The sequence below is a fragment of the Pelophylax lessonae genome, assembly GCF_965119305.1.
Source record: "Pelophylax lessonae genome assembly, chromosome: 13".
Classification (NCBI taxonomy): Eukaryota; Metazoa; Chordata; class Amphibia; order Anura; family Ranidae; genus Pelophylax; species Pelophylax lessonae.
In genome coordinates, this window is record NC_138780.1 from 206429420 (window position 1) to 206446963 (window position 17544).

General features: G+C 44.4%; 1 protein-coding gene across 2 annotated transcripts in view; it reads right to left on the reverse strand.

The window, feature by feature from the left end:
* The window catches only part of UNC79 (unc-79 homolog, NALCN channel complex subunit), a 136476-nt gene that overhangs the window by 109384 nt on the left and 9548 nt on the right, over window positions 1–17544 (reverse strand). For both annotated transcript variants that reach the window (XM_082275357.1, XM_082275356.1), the window contains exons 4-7: window positions 14728–14890; window positions 11778–11930; window positions 7781–8947; window positions 5249–5356 (exon numbers count right to left, since the gene is read on the reverse strand). In XM_082275357.1, coding sequence (XP_082131483.1) covers window positions 5249–5356; window positions 7781–8947; window positions 11778–11930; window positions 14728–14890 — 1591 coding nt within the window. The remainder of the gene's footprint in view (window positions 1–5248; window positions 5357–7780; window positions 8948–11777; window positions 11931–14727; window positions 14891–17544) is intronic.

The following is a 17544-nucleotide window of genomic DNA, read 5'->3' on the forward strand; positions in this document are numbered from 1 at the left end:
TAAATAGTCAAATTGACAAATTACAATTAAATTCATTTTTTTTTAATATATAAACAGTCTTATGGCTGGAATACACGATAAGAAAATCGGTTGAAAATTTCCGTTCAGCGAACGATCGGCCGATATTCTACTCGTTAATGCCCAGCCATCAATAGCCGATATCGATATTGTGAACGAAAAATACCGTTTGAAAAAAATGAAAAATTCTGTCGTCTTGTTTGCGAATGAACGATATTCTATACGTTGGTGCTGAGGTCGTTCATTTGAAATCTGTAGAACCTCATTATAGAACGAACACTGTTTGGATGGTCGGCGGTCAACGGTCGGGCGATATTCGGACCGTGTATGTTGGCAACGTTTTCGACCGACGAACACTTTTTCATAAGTCGGTGATCGAATGATCGGGCGATATTCTAATAGTGTATTCCGGCCATTAGTATTAGGCTCCATTCACATCTTGGCGTCCCAGGTTGCGGTAAAATCGCGCAAACAGAATCGCGGGACGCCTGTCACCCAAAAGAAGTTCTTGTACTTTTTTTTGGGCGACAGGCGTCCCGCAATTCTATTTGCGCAATTTTACCGCAATTCATCGGTTTACAATGGCGGCAAAACCGCACCATGTTTGGGGTACAAATGGAAGTGTTGGGAATCGCACGGTCGTCCCACGATTTGTCGTGATTCGGGATCGCGGGCAGAATAGCGGCGATTCTGTCCACGATCTGGGATGCCAAGATGTAAACGGAGCCCAAAACCTAACATAAGTTATTGCTTTATATTTCAGGCACATTGTGTGAATTAATAAATCGCAAAAAAAAACACTGCGCTAAAGTAGAAAAAGCTGCTGGCACCACAAGCAAAAATACGCACTCCAAAAGATATACAAACAAGAGTGCAGCGCCAGATTTACAAATGAACATTTGTGTGATAAATTGTTGTTTGAAAAAGTCCAAAGAGGTAAATAGGAACCCCCAGATCTACAGAAGTAGTCACAGCAGGGAAAGAACCACCGGTGGTGACAGATGTAGAGGATTGCAGAAATAAGGGGGACTGAAAAATAATTACTGCACACCCAAAGTGAACATTTAAATCTGCTTACCGGATTATATGACCCCTAGATTCTGGGCCGGCTGGTACTCAATGGGCGAGAAGGCGGCAGACGGACCACACCATACCCCCCCCCCCAGGGACCACACCAGCCCAAACACCATACCCCCTCCCAGGACCACACCAGCCCGCACACCATACCCCCCCCCCCAGGACCACACGAGCCTGCACACCATACGCCCCCCCCAGGACCACACCAGCCCGCACACCATACCCCCCCCAGCCCGCACACCATATCCCCCCCCAGGACCACACCAGCCCGCACACCAAACCCCCCCCCCAGGACCACACCAGCCCGCACACCAAACCCCCCCCCCAGGACCACACCAGCCTGCACACCATACCCCCCCCCCAGGACCACACCAGCCTGCACACCATCCCCCCCCCCCCCCAGCCCGCACACCATATCCCCCCCCAGGACCACACCTGCCCGCACACCATACCCCCCCCCCCCAGGACTACACCAGCCCGCACACCATACCCCCCCCCCCCAGGACCACATCAGCCCGCGCACCATACCGCCCATCCCCCCCTCCCCCGGTCGCCGGCTTATTCACCCTGGACATTTGGGGGCCAGGCAGACAGGCATCAGCAGGGGCGGCTTCCACCTCAGTCTTCGGCGGCTCCTCCCTCCCTCCTCCTACTCCTCATTGGCCAATGGCATGACTTCTCCTTTCGGCTTATCAGGAAACGGGTCTCCGCTTCCTGATTGGCCAGGAGGAGGGCGTGTCCAAAGAGTGGTAATAAACAGCGCATACTCAGACTGGTCTGAGGTAGTAAGCGGGGTCCCCCCAGGGCTCAGTCCTGGGACCAACCTTGTTCAATTTATTCATAAACAGCATTGAGGACGGGATTAGTAGTTCAATATCAGTTTTTGCAGATGACACAAAATTGGGCAGGGCAATAACTGCACAGCATGAAGCAGATATCCTACAGAATGACCTGGACAAAATTACAGAGTGGGCAACGACATGGCAAATGAGGTTTAACGTGGAGAAGTGTAAGGTTTTGCACTTGGGGACTAAAAACATAAAAGCACAATACACGTTAGGAGGGGAACCCTTGGGTGAATCAAAAATGGAGAAAGATCTGGGAGTCTTGGTTGATGATAGATTAGGCAACAGCATGCAATGTCAAGCGGCAGCTGCCAAAGCCAGCAGAATATTAGCATGCATAAAGAAAGGGATGTATTCCAGAGATAAGACTATAATCCTTCCACTTTATAAAACTCTGGTCCGACCGCATCTGGAGTATTCTGTCCAGTTCTGGTCGCCAGTCCTCAGGAGGGATGTGTTGGAGCTGGAGAGAGTCCAGAGAAGGGCAACTAAACTAATTAGGGGATTGGAGGACCTTGACTATGAAGAGCGTCTACAATCGCTCGATTTATGCTCCCTGGAGAAGAGACGTCTGAGGGGGGACATGATAGCAATTTATAAATATCTTAATGGGGATCCCAGCTTAGAAAAAAAGCTGTTCATTCGAAGGGATTGCATGAGGACTCGAGGGCATACAATGCGATTAGAGGAGAAGCGTTTTAACCTCAGGCAACGTGGGGGGTTCTTTACTGTTAGGGCTACAAGATTGTGGAATTCTCTACCACAAGAGGTGGTTTCTGCGGGTAGTATGGTGGCTTTCAAAAGACTCTTAGACTTACATCTCAGGGATCAGAACATTCAGGGGTATGTGAGATGATTACAGCCACACACACCTACACAGGTTGAACTGGATGGACTATTGTCTTTATTCAACCTCACCTACTATGTAACTATGTAACTATGTAACTATGTAAGGATCCGTGTGACAATAGCGAATATTCATTCGCTATTGTCAAACAACTAAGTGACTGGGTGATTCGCTATTGTCGAACAAGCCTATTAGAGCCTTTGACTCTAATCACATAGTTACATAGTAGGTGAGGTTGAATAAAGACAATAGTCCATCCAGTTCAACCTGTGTAGGCGCGCGTGGCCGTAATCATCTCTCATACCTCTGAATGTTCTGATCCTTGAGATGTACGTCCAAGAGTCTTTTGAAAGTAGCCAAAGTGCTTAAAAAAAAAAACCCCCATCGGAATCCATGCGTTCGGCACCCTGCATGCAGATTAGGGGGGCGGACGCATGGATAGGGGGGGCGGTGCCCTTGCGCCCCCAATGGATGGGTCGCCACTGACTAGATTATAGGTGGTCTAACGAGCATAAAATGATAGACCTCACGGATCATGATAGATGGAAACCCCTCAGATGATAAAATCGAATCCCAAAAACATATAAAGCATAAAGCGCTCCCATAGTGTAATAAAAAGAACACTTTTATTGGTATGTAAATTATTGCACTTACAAGATCCAAGGTTCAAATCGGCAAAAAAACAAATGTCGCTGCGTTCCCGCGGGCTTCTCTAGGTTAATTCGGCTCCAACAAGGAACTGGCCAATCGGGTAAGAATAGCGTAATGATGTCACCATCGTAGACCCCGCCCTACGTGTTTCGTCACAAATAAGGTCTTCTGGGGTTGGTCCTAACTCGTTGTTTTATATTTTTTGGGATTCAAATCGGCATATAAACAAATGTCGCTGCGTTCCCGCGGGCTTCTCTTTGTGCATTCGGCTCCAACAAGGAACTGGCCAATCGGGTAAGAATAGCGTAATGATGTCACCGTCGTAGACCCCGCCCTTTTTTTTTTCGTCACAAATAAGGTCTTCTGGGGTTGGTCCTAACTCGTTGTTTTATATTTTTTGAGATTCAAATCGGCATATAAACAAATGTCGCTGCGTTCCCGCGGGCTTCTCTTTGGCCAGTTCCTTGTTGGAGCCGAATGCACAAAGAGAAGCCCGCGGGAACGCAGCGACATTTGTTTATATGCCGATTTGAATCCCAAAAAATATAAAACAACGAGTTAGGACCAACCCCAGAAGACCTTATTTGTGACGAAACACATAGGGCGGGGTCTACGACGGTGACATCATTACGCTATTCTTACCCGATTGGCCAGTTCCTTGTTGGAGCCGAATGCACAATCGGGTAAGAATAGCGTAATGATGTCACCGTCGTAGACCCCGCCCTATGTGTTTCGTCACAAATAAGGTCTTCTGGGGTTGGTCCTAACTCGTTGTTTTATATTTTTTGGGATTCAAATCGGCATATAAACAAATGTCGCTGCGTTCCCGCGGGCTTCTCTTTGTGCATTCGGCTCCAACAAGGAACTGGCCAATCGGGTAAGAATAGCGTAATGATGTCACCGTCGTAGACCCCGCCCTATGTGTTTCGTCACAAATAAGGTCTTCTGGGGTTGGTCCTAACTCGTTGTTTTATATTTTTTGGGATTCAAATCGGCATATAAACAAATGTCGCTGTGTTCCCGCGGGCTTCTCTTTGTGCATTCGGCTCCAACAAGGAACTGGCCAATCGGGTAAGAATAGCGTAATGATGTCACCATCGTAGACCCCACCCTACGTGTTTCGTCACAAATAAGGTCTTCTGGTTTTGGTCCGAACTCGTTTTATATTTTTTGGGGTTCAAATCGGCATATAAACAAATGTCGCTGCGTTCCCGCGGGCTTCTCTTTGTGCATTCGGCTCCAACAAGGAACTGCCCAATCGGGTAAGAATAGCGTAATGATGTCACCATCGTAGACCCCACCCTACGTGTTTCGTCAGAAATAAGGTCTTCTGGGGTTGGTCCGAACGCGTTGTTTTATATTTTTTGGGATTCGGTTTTATCATCTGAGGGGGTTTCCATCTATCATGAACTGTGAGAGGTCTATCTTTTCATGCATTAGAACACCTATAATCTAGGGGTCATATAATCCGGTAAGCAGATTTAAATGTTCACTTTGGGTGTGCAGTAATTATTTTTCAGTCCCCCTTATTTCTGCAATCCTCTACATCTGTCACCACCGGTGGTTCTTTCCCTGCTGTGACTACTTCTGTAGATCTGGGGGTTTTTATTTACCTCTTTGGACTTTTTCAAACAACAATTTATCACACAAATGTTCATTTGTAAATCACTCTTTTGTCTGTACATTGTGTAAATTCTTCCATCCAGCCAAGGTGACAATACTACACACACAGACATTCAGATCTCCAATAGCAGATATTCGGATATATTAATAATCGCAAAATATAACGTATATAATGAATGTAACTTACTTGCTAGAGAAGAGCGACTGCTGGGCTCAGGGATCCCGGCCTCCAGGGTTGGTGCAGAAGACGATTCTCTGGGCATCTCTAGAATAGACAGCGCTTTAGAATCTGATTCTGCCAATAAAAATTTGAATATTCAGTTAAAGTTAAACTTCAAACAAACCACGAAATTAAAGTGTCACTAAACCCACGTCATAAAAAACGATGAATAAATGGTGTATTCCATGCTGTTCATACTCACTCATCACTATGAGATTCCTTTTCTGTATTCTGCAATAATCCTGGTTGATCCTGCTGCTCTCTATCGCCCCCTGCTGTCCATGTCCCCAATGCAGCTAGAGATTTTGCAGAGCAGTGTTGGCAGCTCTGCACATGCTCAGTTTTCGGTGAGTTTCTATGCTGAGCATTTTCCCCCTATCACATCTGAGCAGCCCATGTGACTATAGAGTCACACATGTGGGCATATACACAGTGGTATAGGACAGCCCACTCCACTTGCATCATTATGAAAACTGAAGGGGGCAGTAGTATGCAATCCAGAGTGCAGGGGGTAGTAGTATGTAATGCAGAGTGCAGGGGGCAGTAGTATGTAACAGAGGGAAGAGGGTCAGAAATTTGCAATGCAGAGTGCAGGGGGCAGTAGTATGTAATGTAGAGTGCAGGGGGCAGTAGTATGTAATGCAGAGCACAGGCGTCAGTAGTATGTAACACAGTGTAAATGGGCCAGTAGTTTGTAATGCAGAGTGCAGGGGGCAGTAGCATGTTACATAGTGCAGGGCCAGGTATCAGTAGTAAGTAGCGCACAGGTATCAGTAGTAAGTAATACAGAGTCTATCGGTCAGTAGTAAGAAAGAGTTCAGAGGCTAGGAGTAGAAAAATGAGAATTCAGGGGTAGGGAGTAAGCCACACAGAATACAGGGGTCAGGAGTAGGTAGTGCAGAGTTTGGAGGTCAGTAGAAAACACCGCAGAGTGCAGGAATCAGTAGTAAGTAATGCAGAGTGGGGGTGGGGGGGTCAGTAGTAAGTTAAGCAGAGTGCATGAATCAGTAATAAGTAACACAGAGTGCAGGAGCCAGTAGTGTGTAATGCGGAGTGAAGGGGCCAGCAGTTTGTAAAGCAGAGCACAGGTATCAGTAGTAAGTAATACAGAGTCTAGCGGTCAGTAGTAGCAAAGAGTTCAGAGACTAGGAGTAAGTAAATCAGAGCGCAGGGGTAGGAAGTAAGCCACACAGAACACAGGGGTCAGAGGTAGGTAGTGCAGAATTTAGAGGAATCAGTAGTAAGTAACAAAGATTGTTGGGGGGGGGGGAGTCAGTAGTAAGGAATGCAGAGTGCATGAATCAGTAGTAAGTAACACAGAATACAGGGGGCAGTAGGTATGCAACAGAGAATGGGGGGAAAGGTCAGTAGAAACGAAAAACGCAGGGATCATTACCAAATAACACAGAGTGAAGGGGCCAGTTGTGTGTAATGCAGAGTGCAGGGGTCAGCAGCATGTTACAGGGGGTCAGTAGTAAGTAATGCAGAGTGGGGCGGGGGTCAGTAGTAAGTAATGCAGAGTGGGGGGGGGGGGGTCAGTAGTATGTAACGTAGAGTGCAGGGTCGGTAGTAACGCATAGTGGGGGGGGTGGATTAGTGTCAAATAACGCAGAGTGCAGGGGTCAGTGGTAAGTAAAGCAAAGTCTAGAGGTCACTAGTAATGAAGATCTCAGAAGTAAGGAGAAAGTAACCCATAGTTCAGAAATACATAACTCAAGTAAATCAGAGTGTAGGGGTAAGAAGTAGGTAACACAGAACGCAGAGGTAACTGGTATTGGGGGTGGATGGGGCTTTTGTGTGCATGTCTGGAGCAATAAAGTTCACATGGAGAGCATGGATGAGCTCCTCCTGCCTGCATTCTGGGTTCCCAGACACCGGCAGACAAAGCAAGCTAGCAACCTTTTCTGCTCTTAAGCCTTGTACACACGCACCAATTGTTGGCCGACCGATCGGCCGTCTTTTGTCCAGTGTTGTTGTGTTGGTTGAAATGTGCTCTAGACTGCACACGAAATTTGTCGGCCAACAACAACCAACTGCAGAAGTGATGTCATGTTCTGGTCTACTTTTCGTGTGTTTCTTCTCTGAGCATGCCCAGTCTTCCTCGTCTGACTTTTTTCTGCCGAAATCTGTACTGACTGACGAACAATCGGCCGTTCTGTTGACGGCCAACAAAAATTTTATAGCATGCACACCAGATTTTGTTCGGCCGAAAAGTCACAGTCGGTTGTCGGAATCATCATACTAACAAGCCGACAATCGGCCGATCGGACGTTGGCCGAAAATTTACGGCCAACAATCGGTGCGTGTGTACGAGGCTTAAGTTTGGAAGGAAACACTTCTGCTTGTATGAAACAGCAGAGCCTTTGCAGGGTCAATGTAGGCCCCACATTCTTGAAGGTGCCAAGTAGAGGCCTCCTCGACAAGCAAAAGAGATAAATGAGTTCTATTTCCCTTTTGTAGCAGCTAAATATCTAATTTTTAAGTTAGTATTTAACTCACCTGCGTCCTTCTGTTCTCCCAGCTTGTCCAGGATGTTGAACGTTATATCCAGGTATTCCCTCTGTATTGCACTGACTGCGATCTTCCTTTGCTTTCTCTGCCTGGGGACAATTTGTATCTTAAACTCGGATTCTTCTATTTCTTCCTTCTGCTCTACAATCTGCTCTGGGTCAGATTCCATGTTAGCATCCGGCTTATCGCTATCTGCCTGGTTTTCACCTTCTTCTGGCACACTCAGTTGAACGCTTTTTACAGGGGAACTGGCTTCCTCTGCGGCGTCGTCTGTGGCCTCCTCAAAGCTGTCATCCACCGACATGCCGGTGAGAGCACAGGACTTGCGCAGCTGGTCTCGCTTCTGCTTAAGAGTGAGTGGGCTCCCAATGGAGGCCTCCTGAGAGTTTCCAGGCTTCTCCAACTCTTTTAAGTCTTTTTGATCTTCTAGGGCTCGGGAAGGGAAATCATCGGCTCCCAAAGACGGATTATAGCTGAAGTCCTTGGCAGTAAAGGTTTTAGAACAGTCTTCTACACTTACTTGTACCAGGGGCACCATGCTAAGGCTAAGTACTGAGGCACTGATGGGGGTTGAACAAGCTGAGATGGCTAAAGTCTCACTGTTCAGGAGCTGGAACTCTTCATCGTCACTCTCTACAATTCTCAAGGGAGGCAGCGGCTCAAAGACCAATGAGTCGCTATCGGAGGTGGATAAAATGGACTGTTTTTCTGGCCCTGATGTTGAGTCCGAAGATAAATCGATAAGGTCCAAGTCTTCTCTTGGTGAAGATGGTTTTACTGGAGAGTCCACCTTGATCTCAAATGTCTCCATGCAGCTTAACCTCACCTCTGGTATGATGGGTCTTCTGACTTCCTGGCAGCTCTCTCTTTGCGTCAGATTCTCATCAATATCGACATTATCAGGTTTTGTAGAGGAGTTCTGCCTTGAACGCCCACAATCGTTCATTTTCTGGGTATTGGGGTGGCTCATGTCGCACCGGTCAATGCAAGACTTCCGGCGATGCTCGTCAAGAGTGAACAACAAAGAGTCTGTGTTGCCAATGTCGAGGGACTTTTGTTTTAGGGACCGTAACCTCTTCTTCTGGTTGGTGTCTTCTCTCACACAACGTAGAATGCTGTCCCCTGATTCCCTATATTCAGCCAGTTCAATCTCACCTAAAAGGAAAGCCATCATTACATTTCAAACAGAGCCTTATGCATTGGTGAGATGAACTTTCATACCAACAGGAGACATAGAAGATGATTCCTCCACCTCCTATGAAATGGAGATGCCTTTTACATCTCTGCTATGAATTGGGTAACATAGCAAAAAAAAAAGGGCCAAACTTCATGGAAACATAAATTCTGCACATTTTTTTAATTTCTCCCCAACAATTGATACTGTATGTGTTCTGGAAGCCTAGTTCTGCTGAAACAATCTGGAGCTAACCAATGCTGAAATTAAGTTTTGGCTATATGGAAAAACTGTTTTCACGAACAGTGAGGACTTCCTTCCCAGTTATCCCGAAAAAGAAATCTGAAGGTAGCCTCTAGTAGGCATTTTCTACCCTAAATGTGCTCAAAACAAAGGAAAATAGCTTGCACTTAGATCTACAGCTAATAAACAAATATTATAGGCAAATCAACAGGTCAATACATTTATACAATGATGGGTGGAAGCCATTGTGAAAGACAATTTTCATGAAGAAAGATGGCTTCCTTTCTAAGCAACCCAATGAAAAACACTGAAGGTAGCTTCTAGTAGATGTCTTTTAACCTATATTGGCTTAAAACAGGAAAATAGCTTGTAATTGGATCTTCAGCTAATTAACAAATATTTCGGGCAAGTCAACTGGTCAAAAGATTTCTAAATTTATGGGTGGAAACTTTTGTAAGAGACATTTTTGATGTAGAAAATGGCTTCCTTTTTAAGCATCCCAATGAAGAACACTGAAGGTAGCCTCTAGTAGACGTCTTTTAACCTAAATTTGCTTACAACAGAGAAAAATAGCTGGCAATTAGATCTACGGCTAATGAACAAATATTATAGGCAAGTCAACCGTTCAATACATTTCTAATATTATGGGTGGAAACCATTGTTAGAGAGAATTTTTATGAAAAAAGATGGCTTCCTTTCTAAGCATCCCAATAAAAAGCACTAGTGGTACCCTCTAGTAAACCAATTTTAACCGAAATTGGCTTAAAACAGAGGAAAATAGCTTGCAATTGGATCTACGGCTAATGAACAAATATTATAGGCAAGTCAACAGTTCAATACATTTCTAAAATTATGGGTGGAAACCATTGTGAGAGACAATTTTCATGAAGAAAGATGGCTTCCTTTCTAAACAATCCAATGAAGAACACTGAAGGTAGCTTCTAGTAAACATCATTTAACCTATATTGGCTTAAAACAGGAAAACAGCTTGTAATCGAATCTTCAGCTAATTAACAAATATTTTGGGCAAGTCAACAGATCAATAGATTTCTAAATTTATGGGTGGAAACCATTGTAAGAGACATTTTTGATTTAGAAAGCTGGCTTCCTTTTTAAGCATCCCAATGAAGAACACTGAAGGTAGCCTCTAGTAGACGTCTTTCAACCTAAATTGGCTTACAACAGAGAAAAATAGCTTGCAAATAGATCTACGGCTAATGAACAAATATTATAGGCAAGTCAAAAGTACAATACATTTCTAAAATTATTGGTGGAAACCATTGTGAGAGAGAATTTTTATGAAAAAAGATGGCTTCCTTTCTAAGCATCCCAATAAAAAGCACTGGTGGTACCCTCTAGTAAACGTATTTGAACTAAAATTGGCTTAAAACAGAGGAAAATAACTTGCAATTGGATCTACAGCTAATGAACAAATATTTTAGGAAAGTCAACAGGTCAATACATTTCTAAAATGATGGGTGGAAACCATTGTGAAAGACAATTTTCATGAAGAAAGATGGCTTCCTTTCTAAGCATCCCAATGAAGAACACTGAAGGTAGCCTCTAGTAAACATATTTTAACCAAAATTGGCTTAAAACAGAGGAAAATTGCTTGCAATTGGATCTACGGCTAATGAACAAATATTATAGGCAAGTCAACAGTTCAATACATTTCTAAAATTAAGGGTGGAAACCATTGTGAAAGACAAATTTCATGAAGGGGGATGGCTTCCTTTCTAAGCATCCCAATGAAGAACACTGAAGGTAAACAAATATTATAGGCAAGTCAACAGTTCAATACATTTCTAAAATTAAGGGTGGAAACCATTGTGAAAGACAAATTTCATGAAGGGGGATGGCTTCCTTTCTAAGCATCCCAATGAAGAACACTGAAGGTAGCTTCTAGTAAACATATTTTAACCTATATTGGCTTAAAACAGGAAAATAGCTTGTAATTGGATCTTCAGCTAATTAACAAATATTTCGGGCAAGTCAACGGGTCAATAGATTTCTAAATTTATTTGTGGAAACTATTGTAAGGGACATTTTTTATGTAGAAAGATGGCTTCCTTTTTAAGCATCCCAATGAAGAACACTGAAGGAAGCCTCTAGTAAACATATTTTAACCAAAATTGGCTTAAAACAGAGGAAAATAGCTTGCAATTGGATCTACGGCTAAAGAACAAATATTATAGGCAAGTGAACAGTTCATGAAAAATGTCTCTCACAATGGTTTCCACCCTAAATTTTAGAAATGTATTGCAGAAAGATGACTTCCTTTCTAGTTATCCCAATAAAGAACACTGAAGGTAGCCTCTAGTAGACTTTTTAAAAAAAAAACTAAAATGGCTTATAACAGAAGAAATGACCCTGTGCTTTGATCTTTAGCTAATGAACAAACACCCCATTGATATATTTCTGAAATGATGGGTGGAAACCACAACACATAGGGAGAATATACAAACTTCATCCAAACAGTGCAATGGGTGAAAAATTAACTCAAGATCCCAGTTGCAACTGCTAGGCCCCAGAGACATCCCAGAATAGCCATAAAGACAACATTCATACTTCTCTGTGCACTCATATCCACTGGTTGGTATTTCACCATCTTGCTCCCACCAATCCTCTTTAATCGGGCAAAGAACGTCTGCGATTCCTTATTACCGGCTCCGGTTGGCGTGTCGTGGATATCAGACTCGTCAAACACGCTGTCCTCCTCCGCTACGGTGGTTAAAGCACAAACATTTTAGAATAACAAAAACTAGAATGTAATCCTTTAGACTGCAATCAGAGGTTTAGCTTTCACAACAAGACACACAGAATGTCCCACTAGTCCATGGTACAAGGCTTTGCTCCCAGACACTCAAAAGTCTCCACTGTCTATTAGGGCACCTTTCGCATAGACGTTCTGATCGGGTCCACCTGTCCGTTTTTCAGGCGGAACCTTCATTTTTCTCTATGGAGCGGCTAGTTTAAAGAGGCACGTGTCCGTTTACACCCGCCTACATCCAATTCGATCCACCAAAATGAGATGGATGAGGATCCATTCCCCTTCCATCCAGTGGACAGCAGTCAGGTGTAAACAGTAAGGCGGTCCATTTACATCCAGCCGCCCATAGAGGGGAACGGTCTGTGCCTGTGTCCGCTCTGCATGACCTGAGCAGACACAGACCTGCCATCCACATGCTCAGAGGGGAATCAGCAGAAAGATACCCTGCTGAGCAAGCGGATCGCAGCTGCAGTCCACCATGCCTGAAAGAGGCCTAAAGGCTCAGCCCACCCAAACGTTATATATCAGTTGCAGGATGAATTACCTGCTGACTTCTTATCAAATTTGAGGACTTCTTTGGTGAAATTCCTTGCCACGGTTCATGGTGTTTCCTATCTCCTACAACTGAAGAAATGTGCTTGGTAGCTGAAGGAATCTCTATTCTCCATTTCTGTTCCCTCGACTCCATCTTGTTACTAAAACCCTAGACTCAGCTTAATTAAAAAGCCTATCTAAGTAAATATCCTTGAAAGTTTCCAGGACGTTTAACTGACCCTTAAAAAGCAAGTCTGATTGAAGTAAACGAATTATGCCTTATCTTAATCTTTAGAACAAGTCTGATGTAATGCCAATTATAACTATGCTTTATTTTAATCAACTCATATGTAAGTACGTGACTTGAAGCACGTAATGGTAAACTGCTATTGTTGTATAAACTCTATGTATAATCTACTGGAAAGGGACTTCCCCTTTTACTTTCTTATCAAACGTTCTTTACTGACTGAATAAACCTGGGCATTCTGTGACATCGTACCTGCAGTCTCTGTGTGTCATTGAGTGTTCCCAGATATCTGAAGGAACTTTGATACCTAGGGTCATGCGAGTCTGAATTATTGCCAACAGTAGCCATGGTCAACAACTCCAATTTTAATGTAAAGTGATTGTAAAGGATACATTTACTTTTTTTTTTTAAATAGCAAATAAGTTATACTTACTTGCTCTGTGTATTGGTTTTGCACAGAGAAGCCCTGATTTTCCTCTTCTCGGGTCCCTGCCGCAACTCCTGGCTCCTCCTCCCCGCTGAGTGCCCCCATAGCAAGCAACTTGTACGTGATTTTGCAAAGCCGGGCCGGCCAGCCACAGTATATATATGCAGTGGGCGGTCCAGAACTGGTTAAAGTGGCAGTATAGGCTAGCTTTACCTATTCTTAAAAAATGTTCCCTCCCCTGTCCTCCTACATATCCTGTATACCCAGTATAAAATAGATCTGTGTACTTGACTATTTTTAATCCAGACCAGTCACATGATCCAGCAACTCTAGCTCCCCCTGTATCAGAGAGTGGCAGCTGCAGGGGAGAAGAGGGAGCGCCAACAACAGCTGAGCCATGAGTGCCTATAGTTACATAGTAGTTGTGTAGGTGTGTGTGGCCGTAATCATCTCTCATACCCCTGAATGTTCTGATCCTTGAGATGTACGTCTAAGAGTCTTTTGAAAGTAGCCATACTTCCCGCAGAAACCACCTCTTGTGGTAGAGAATTCCACAATCTTGTAGCCCTAACAGTAAAGAACCCCCCGCGTTGCCTGAGGTTAAAACGCTTCTCATCTAATCGCATTGTATGTCCTCACGTCCTCATGCAATCCTTGCATGAATAGCTTTTTTTCTATGCTGAGATCACCATTGAGGTATTTGTAAATTGCTATCATGTCCCCTCTCAGGCGTCTCTTCTCCAGGGAGAATAAATCAAGCGACTGCAGGCACTCTTCATAATTAAGGTCCTCCAATCCCCTAATTAGTTTAGTTGCCCTTCTCTGGACTCTCACCAGCTCCAACACATCCCTCCTGAGGACTGGCGACCAGAACTGGACAGAATACAGTAAACCCCCCTCCATTGCGGGGGTTACGTTCCGGACCCAGCCGCGAAAAGTGAAATTCCGCGAAATAGAAAAACCCTATTAAAATGCATTGTAGGCATGATTTTTTTACTGTCACTGTACGTGTAGAAGCATTTTAAGGTCTTTAAACACACTTTTAAAACAATAGAAACTCATTTAAACACATAAAAGATACTTAGAGACAGAGCAAGAGCTATGAAAAACACAAAAATCTTTCATTTTTAATGATTTATATAGTAAAATAACATTAAAAAAAAAAACGCGAATTACCGGGACCGCAAAAACTGAACCGCGATGTAGCGGGGGATTACTGTACTCCAAATGCGGTCAGGCCAGAGTTTTATAAAGTGGAAGGATTATAGTTTTTTATAGTTGACATCACTGCTCCGGGAATTCACAGCCGTTGTCAAGCGCTTCCTTACAAAGGGGAGCCTGAGCTGCAGGATCATGTGACAGGACCGGATTTAGGAAAAAGGTAAGTAAGGAGGGGGGTAGAAAATAATTAGAGTTGGCCTTTACTACCACTTTAATGCACTGGTCTATGATGTAATGCAAATTTTCAGCGCACCTAAGCAAGGTGCCAAAGGCAGAGAAATATCACAGAAACTTCCACAACTATGGCGGCTGGACTCACCTTTCTCCTTCTCGCTGTATCTACTGATGTTGCTGTTGTCGCTGTACAGCGGTCCGGCCGTGGCATGCGGTTTGCAGCTGTGGTACTGGGCGTTGAGGGTGTTGACGGTTATGTGGATGAGATGCAGCATTATCTTGCTGAGGTCAGCCTCCCTGTACGGGTACTGGAAGATATGGAAACATTTTCTTTAATATGCCATCATGGTAATGTGGAGCACTGAATTGGCGCAGCCCATGTAACGCTGACACCGACGCCATGCAGCCTTATGAAACTGAGGATTGATTTCTAAACCTAAATGTTACTCTGAATTCCAAAAGATACTTTTATCATGTATGCTTAAAGCTGAAATCCAGGCAAACCGCTAAATACAAAGAAGAAATACGTACAGTATATTGTGTATATTTGCAATTCTGTCCACCCGGTCCTAAAAATCCTACAGCATTGTCACACCTTACTATTTTCCTTGTGTTCAGCTTTATATCATTTTTAAAGTGAGATGAACTTTCTCCCGCAGCTACAGAGAAAGAACAATTCCCATAATAGCCTATCATTACACTATAAGGAGCTGTCATCATAAAGGAAAACGCATGGCATTGCTACATTGTTCCCATTTATTTATTCTCAGGTAAGGAAGTCCGCTGACGGGCTGTCACACAAGATGATGACCGCGTCCACGGGAAGTGTCACATGTAGACGGATTGGAACATCTCGGTGTCATGGAGTCAGACCAGCGCTGACAGGTGTCTGCATGTGAGTGACCCCAAGTCTGCAGAGGAGCCCCTATTACCATAAACATGGAATTCTTTGTATGGGAAGTCAATAAATTGAAGAGCAGCTGACAGCCAATGGTCGAACGGAGTTCTGTGTCTACATATTCATTTTTGGAAATCACAGTGATTTAATAAGAAAATGGAAATCTCTTTCTCCAATTCCTTCCCCCTTCCTCTCCCCCTTCCCTCTTCCTTCATTCCCTCCTTCCTTCCCCATTCCCTCCTTCCTTCCCCCTTCCCTCCCTTCTTCTTCTCTGTCTTCCTTTCTTTCTCTTTTTCCTTCCTTCCTTCCTCCATTACCTCCTTCCTCCCCCTTCCTTCCCTTCTTCCTCTCCCTCTCTCTCTTCCCTTCTTCCTCCTTTTCCTTTCTCCCTTCCTTTCGTTCCTTCCTTCATTGCCTCCTTCCTCCCCCCTTCCTCTCTCTCTTTACCCCCCCTTCTTTCTCCCTTTTCTTCCTTCCTCTCTTCCATCCTTTCGTTGCTTAATTTCCTCCTTCCTTCCTCTTTCCCTTCTGTTTTACTTCCTTCCATGTTTTTCTCCTTCCCTTATTCCTCCCTTCTCTCCTTCTTTCATTTCTCCCTTCCCTCCTTTTCTCTATTCCTTCCTCAATCTCTTCCTCCTTCCTTCCCACATTGTTTCAATTGCTCCTGCCTACCTCTCCTTTTTTCTTTTTCATTTCACCTTTTCCTCTCTCCCTTCTTCCATTCCCTCCTCCCCCCCCCCCTTCCCTCCCTCCTACCTCTCTCTCTTTCCTCCTTCCTCCTTTTCCTCTCTCTCTCTTACCTCCTTCCTCCTTTTCCTTTCTTCCTTCCTTCCTTCCTCCTTCCTCTCTCTCTTCCCTCTTTCCCCCTTCCTCTCTCTCTCTTCCCTCTTTCTCCCTTTCCTTCCTTCTTTTCCTCCTTCCTCTTTCCCTTCCCTTCTGTTTTCGTTTTTCCCATCCTTCCTTCCTTCCCCCTTCCCTTCTTTGTTCTTCTGTTCCCTCCTTCCTCTCTCTCTCTTCCCCCTCATCCACCTTTTCCTTTCCGCCTTTCCTCCTTCTGCTCTTTCTTTCTTTCTCCCTTCCCTCCTTTTGTTGCTTACTTTCCTTTTTCCTTCCCCTTTCCCTTCTGTTTTCCTTCCTTCCTCCTCTTTTCTCCTTCCCTTCTTCCTTCTTTTCTTCCTTCCCTCCTTTCCACTATTCCTTCCGCTCTCCTTTCCCTTCTTTCCTCCTCTGTCCCCTCCTTCCTCTTTTTCGTTTCTCCGTTCCCTTCTTTGCTTGCTTCCTTTCCTCCTTCCTTCTCCTTTCCCTTCTGTTATCCTTCCTTCCTCCCCTTTTCTCCTTCCTTTTTTGCTCCCTTCCCTCCTTCCTTCTTTACTCCCTTTCCTCTATTCCTCCCTCTCTCAATTCCCTTCTTTCTTCCTCTGTTACCTCCTTCCTTTCCCTCCTTTCCTTCTCCCTCCCTTCTTCCTTTCTCCCTTCCCTTCTTTCTTCCTCTGTTCCCTCCTTCCTCTTTTTCTTTCTCCCGTCCCTCCTTTCCTTGCTTCCTTTCCTCCTTCCTTCCCCCTTTCCCTTCTGTTTTCCTTTCTTCCTCCCTTGTTCTCCTTCCCTTCTTCCTCCCTTCCCTTTCTCCTTCCTTCCCACATTGCTTCCATTGCTCCTTCCTCCCTTCCCTCCCTCTTCCATTTCCTTTTTAATTTCTCCTTTCCTTTTGGCCTCCTTCCTCCCTTTCTCTCCTTCCTCCCTTCCCCCGTTCATGCAGTGTAGAGGGAATGCATTGAAAATACACAGTTTTGGTTTAACTGTTGGGAAATATCAGACACAGGAGATGAAGGGGGGCATTAGAGGTTCCAGATAGTGATAAATAGTCTTCCCTGAACCAACATTTGCAGCCAATACGACCGTCCATAAAGGCTGAATATTTCCTGCCTGGGGAAGTTCTCCACTCAATGTACAGACATATAGGGCCTTTATAACCCTTCACTGGTTAACTTCCTCATTGCAAATTGCACCAGTTATGAGTAAATGAATAGGTAATTGTGTATTGCACTGATGACTAGGCATGCCCAT